Here is a 6,000-nt window from a genome sequence, read left to right on the forward strand (position 1 = left end):
CAACTTATGTGATAATTTCAACAACATTAGGTTTATTTTCCAGATGTGTTGGAGTACGAAAAAAAAACTCATTTGTAGTCATTATGATAAGCGAGGTTGATGCTAGTTGTTTTGACCACGACATTAATCGTAGGCGTAGACGTTAGTTACATTATAGTTGATTGCATACCACATAGTTGCGTATGGATATAATTATGTCATGTCTAACTATATTTTATTGTTGATTTCTCATTAACTATCTTCGAAGTAATAGTGGAACTGTTATTTTAATGATCATTTTCCCCTTAATCAAATTCGTATAAATTAAAATGACTTAGCTCTATAATAATTGAGTTATAACTTATGTTTATCGGGATTTAGGTATTACTCAAAACACTTATACCCAACAAATTTTTTCTAGGTTTTCAAATGGTGAAATTTAGTTAAATATCAATCTCTGATAAATCTACTACTACTAGTAGTACTAAATTATTTACTTATTTAAATTACATTTCGATTTTAAAATGTTCGTAAAATTTAGTAAAATATCGTGGATATGGAATCTTATTAATTAGGTTTCCATTTCGAAAATTTCATAGGATCGTGCGAATGCGGGACTGAGTCTTTGGAATTTTTGAAGTTCAAAAGAAAAGTAAAGAAATTGGGAGATTGTTGTCCGCGTTTACTAGAAAATACTAATCCTATTCCTATCAGCCAGCCTTCCAATCCAAGCCCTTCAATTTCGTAAATCGTAAGCAACCGCGCCGATTTTGTTCTGCTCTCATTCAAATTATCATACTATTTTTTTATACCCGAATCAGAATCAAGCTACTTTTTGAATCACGACCCCTTAAACCCTACAGAATTTGTCGCGAAATTCTTGCATTTCTACCCTCGAACCGCGTGCCAGACTTATCAGTCACCTCCCTGCGAGATCTCCAGCCAAGGTGAACGCGATTACTTGTTAATTGTTATGTTCTTTCATTTGAGCATTTCAGCTTTACATGGCTAATTCCCATTGTGCTGATTATATTATTTGGTTAATGGTTGGCTGTATAAACAACTCTGGAACTAGCAATTGTGATGCACCCTACATAAATTTCACAAATTATGTAGTGCAAATACCAATACCCAATTTATCGTCTCCTTGCTAATTAGGGAATTTCCAGATATATTGTAGCTTTTGCTCTCGTTAAGATTGGTAGAATTAGAGAAAGTTTACCATGGATTTTGGCACATAATTGATCTGGTTAGCTTCGGTATCTTTTTCAACGTATTTCAGGAGATGTCTCGAGTGGAGGATTTGTGGGAGCGGTTGGTTCGGGCAGCACTTCGAGGCCGAGCACCAGGTGGTGGTTTGTATCGACAGCCGGAGACTGGTCTAGCTGCAAATGTTCCTTCCTCGCTTGGAAACAAGGACATAGATGACATTTTGAGGGCTGCAGATGAAATTCAAGATGATGATCCGAATATAGCCAGAATTCGTATGTACTCTCTCATAGTTTTCTTTGTTTTCCTTATATTTTATATTTTGTTTCATGGTCTAATATTTGTTAAGCTGGTGGGATAAGTAAACAACTGTATCGTTCTGTAGTATGTTTTCGTTTTAGAAGCTTATTGTAGATTTTGTAAGTTTTAGGTGGCTGATTTACTATCCCCAGTATGTGATGTGGTATCCCTATACTCAAAGTCTCAAATATGTGATTATCTTGAATGAGCTACATATTACAGTTAACAACTATATCCTCATGTTTAACTTCTTTTATTTTGAAGCAGTAGCTATAGAACAGACAGATTGAACAATGAACTGGTGTGGGATGGGATTGCATACTGAAATAGTATGTGATTGCTTGCGCTCAATGTCCCAGTTTACATGTCCTAACTCATATTCTACCATCACTTTACTAAGTGAACTAGCTTGTTGGTCGGAACTGGATACAAGTTTTAGCTGTGAAATTGAAACCAAACCCACTGATTGGATTGTTATGAGATGTAATGAAGATTTTGCTTCTCGCAATTTTCTTGTAAGCATGAAACAAGTACTGTAAGGTTTCTAGGACTTTGCAGAAAATATTGTCCTATGGGTATTTTTCTATTTTTTATGTCCGGTGCATGTGACTAAAAAGTAACATGGATAAAAAGTACATTATATCACATAATAACACTCATTCTTAACATGGACAAAAGTACAACATATCACATCATAACACTCATTCTTATAAGTTTGCTGATCTATATTAATGTTGGAAAAATCCTCTAGTCCTGAATGTGCATGTTCTTGCAATGACTGTTAACTTGTGAGCAGTGAATGCCAGAAAATTGTGTCCTGCATGTCAGAAAACTAGATGTTTTCCTTTTGCTTTGCCTCATACTCACTCCGGTCTCTTGTTTCCACTTCTTGCAGTGTGTGAACATGCTTATTCTTTGGCTCAAAATCTGGATCCAAATAGTGAGGGCAGGGGTGTATTGCAGTTCAAGACGGGTTTGATGTCTGTTATAAAGGTACTTTTTACAATGAAAGGTGCTAATCATTTTGCAATCAATGCAATCTATTTCCAAGGTGAAAAGGTTCATTAGTTTAATATGCATCACTCGATGATCTTTTGTGACTTGTTAGAAACTTATTTCTGTACATAACAAGCACATATCCCACTGCAGTGACCCCTATTTTCAATGTTTTATTTTGTACTTCTACTTCTGCATATTTGGTCAAGATACCTAAGGTATATTTGTGCTTCTGTCTGCTCTTATGACTATCTTTCAGCAAAAGCTAGCAAAGAAGGAGGCTGGAAGCATAGATAGAACCCAGGATATTGCTCGGTTACGAGAATTTTATAAACTGTATAGACAGAAGAATAATGTGGACCGGCTAAGAGAAGAGGAGATGGAGTTGAGGCAGTCGGGCGTCTTTAGTGGTAACCTTGGAGAGTATGTTCTTCAACTTGATCTATTTTTCTTTCCTCATAAGAGACTTTTATACCTTCCGTTTCTCATATAAATCATATTACATCTACATACCTCCTTGAGTTAATTTCGAATTTCCTTTCATTGTAATTCTTCTTAGATTGGAGAGGAAAACAGTGAAAAGGAAAAGAGTCCTGGCAACTCTAAGGGTTATTGGGAATGTGTTAGGGCAGCTGACCAAGGATGTTTCTGCTGAAGAAGCTCAAAGTTTAATTCCTGAAGAGGTTTGACATATATTTTTAATTATTCTTACTGTTTTTCATGCATGATTTCTTGTTGGATTAGGTGCTTTACCCATTTGATTTTGAAAATTATTAGTCATATTTTGAACCACTTGTCAAACACGTTTAGTACTCCTTTGCATGTTGTAAATATTACATCTAAAGCATGTACTGGTACTGGTGTTGATTATCTTTATGAATTATAGTATTTCTGACTACCCCGATTATTATGGAGGTTATATAGCTAGCCCCGTTCCTTCTGATTTTTCTCTTTTCTTTTGTGCATGTGATGCCCTGGACAATATATTTGATTTTAAAGCCTCAGTTTTTTTGGGTTTCAAGACCATTTTTTTTCTTACTGCTTATGCTGATGAAGTGTATGGAGAGTCCTTCTATATGCCCTTTATTCATCTATTTCTATTTTGTATTCGTGGGGTTTGTGTTGCTAGTCTGCTACTCCTATAGTCTTGTTTGACTAATTTGTGAGACATCAGTTTACTCTATGGCTATTTTCTTTCAGCTGAAACGTGTTATAGAGTCAGATGCAGCGATGGCAGAAGATACCCTTCCTTACAATATTATTCCTTTGGATGCTCCAAGTCTAACCAATCGCATTGCTTCTTTTCCAGAGGTAATCTGGTTTTGTATCTATTTGTTGATTTTATTTTTCATGTATAATAATGATGCTTGGATGCTTAATTAAAACATCAGGTACAAGCAGCTGTTTCATCTTGAAGTATTTCAGGGGCCTCCCAAAATTACCTGGAACAGTTGCTCCTCCTCCTTCAAGAAGCCTAGATATTTTTGATTTTTTGCAGTATACTTTTGGTTTTCAGGTTAGTCGGCAATTAATTTTAGTTTTGGAGGATGATTGTCCTTGCTGTTGTTTTGGTCTGCATTCATCCCCATTTAATGTATATTAATTATAACAGAATTAAATAATAGCCTAGCTTTGTGCTTGTTACATCTGTATTGAGATACTATGAAGTTCTTATTTACGTGCTATGTTTTTGTTATACAGAAAGATAGTGTCTCAAATCAGCGAGAACAAGTTGTTCATCTCCTTGCAATGAGCAAAGTCGGCTACGAATTCCTGAAGACCCAGAGCCTGTAGGTCTCTTGATTTCTTTTAATCAATAAATATAGATAAGAATTACAAGCTTATCTGTGATGTTTAAGTTCAAGGCTTCTCTTGGATTACAGAAATATTATATGTGAATAGGTGTTCAAGATTTTTAGCGTGGGATGTAAAATTTACTGCAACATATGAGTTGCATTCTGCTCTGCGCTGTTTTCCGTCTTAGTTTAGCTTGTTCAGTTAATGCTTTGGGATATCAAAGGTGTAGACTAGATTCTGGGTTTTCTTTTAGTTTAGCTTTTCTTTTCTTTAGAGTTTAGGTGATGGGCTCAGTGGTTTGATGGGAGATGTTACATGCCTCTGGATTGTGAAATGCGGATGCAATAAGAACTCCCTACCACCATAGAATCATATGTGACTCGTGCTTCCCTATGTTGTACTATCTCTACTAGGAGTTCTGGTAATGCAGTGCATCTTTGGTTTCCTTTATAAGCTTTGTTTATTAAAAATATATTTTCAAACTGAAAAGGGATATTGGTTTTTCCCCTCCATTTCTTAGGATTTTCGCCTTTTCCATTAATTGACGCCTCATTTATATTATTGCCAGGGCTTCTATACTTGCTCCAGATGTTTTTTGTGTCAGTGTATGGGATTTTCATGATTTTGTTTAAGTTGGAAAAGCTCCATACTTATGATAGCTTCAATGAAGCCATTCATATACTTCTTTTCCACAAATTAATGTGTTTCAAGAACCAGCAGAAGATATGATGCCCCTCCTTTCTCAATTTATGATATACAAGGCTTTTACTGTGTACACTCACTGATTTGTTTCTGTTAAACTTGGGAGGCTTTGTTGGAAAATGGACGAGCTACTATGGGGGTTATTGTCCAAGCTTTATGTTGATATATCATCGTAGATCTGGAGTGATGCATAGAAGAAATTAGGGTCGGATTATGTTTAGGGCGGTATGGTGACTTTCAAATGTTCTACAACCATGTTTGAATCAGATTTAGTTAAGGATTGGGGTTTTATCCTCAATTAATATTTCTCTAGTTTTAAGAATCGACTCTTCCCTTTGTAATGGCTCATCTATCTTGATAAATTTATATTGTTTCTGTGACTTCGGTCATAAGATTAAACTCTCGGACCTGTCGCCTGTTTTACATACAGCATTTTAGTTTTTGAGAGTGGCTCTTATTTCAGGCATTTAATATTTACTTTTTTTACTGCATCATTTATGGCACTTTGGGTTGTAGTACATGACATCAAGAGGTCTTTATAATTTTGGAATTTCATTTTATGCGCTGCTTATAAATTCGATCAGATATTGGATGAGCTGCTGCGCAGAGGGTATTTTTGAAATCCCTGGACAACTTACATCCAATGGTGCACTACTTGGGATATTACCCGTATGGAGGCAAGTATGTTTGTATTATGAAAATCACAATATGGCCCCTTAGTAAATGAAATGCAATTTGAATAACTCAGTCACAGCCTCTTAATTGGTGTGGAGTTCTCATGAAATTGGTAATTTGGATTTATAACTTTTTTTTTTTTCCTTTTTTGGCATTTGGGAGGCTGTTAGCCAGAGAAGATTCTGCTCTTGCTCTTTCGTTCATTATACTTCTTAATATGGGGTGAAGCAGCAAAATGGTTTCGATTTCTGCCAGATGCTTGTGCCTACATTTTTCATAATGTCAGTATAAATGGCTAACTGTTGTTTGAACGTATGGTTTTCCCCTTTCTTGCTAAAGAGG

The 6,000-nt window shown here is 35.6% G+C and overlaps 1 protein-coding gene across 3 annotated transcripts; it reads left to right on the plus strand.

The window, feature by feature from the left end:
• The first annotated feature begins 766 nt into the window (after positions 1–766).
• LOC121806329 (callose synthase 9-like) lies at positions 767–4,928 on the plus strand. Of its 3 annotated transcripts, XM_042206326.1 has the most exons (9): positions 767–926; positions 1,262–1,463; positions 2,384–2,481; positions 2,744–2,907; positions 3,044–3,167; positions 3,685–3,795; positions 3,902–4,000; positions 4,186–4,274; positions 4,850–4,928. In XM_042206326.1, the coding sequence occupies exons 2-9, from the start codon at positions 1,265–1,267 to the stop codon at positions 4,911–4,913; spliced, it is 948 nt and encodes a 315-aa protein (XP_042062260.1). In that variant the 5' UTR covers positions 767–926; positions 1,262–1,264; the 3' UTR covers positions 4,914–4,928. The 3 variants fall into 3 exon arrangements, with proteins under 3 accessions (XP_042062260.1, XP_042062261.1, XP_042062262.1); XM_042206327.1 differs by lacking the exon at positions 4,850–4,928 and having other exon boundaries at positions 3,910–4,000; positions 4,186–4,269; XM_042206328.1 differs by lacking the exons at positions 4,186–4,274; positions 4,850–4,928 and having other exon boundaries at positions 3,876–3,921.
• The last annotated feature ends 1,072 nt before the right edge of the window (positions 4,929–6,000 follow it).

The sequence above is a fragment of the Salvia splendens genome, chromosome 6 (genome assembly GCF_004379255.2).
Source record: "Salvia splendens isolate huo1 chromosome 6, SspV2, whole genome shotgun sequence".
In the NCBI taxonomy this organism is placed as follows: Eukaryota; Viridiplantae; Streptophyta; class Magnoliopsida; order Lamiales; family Lamiaceae; genus Salvia; species Salvia splendens.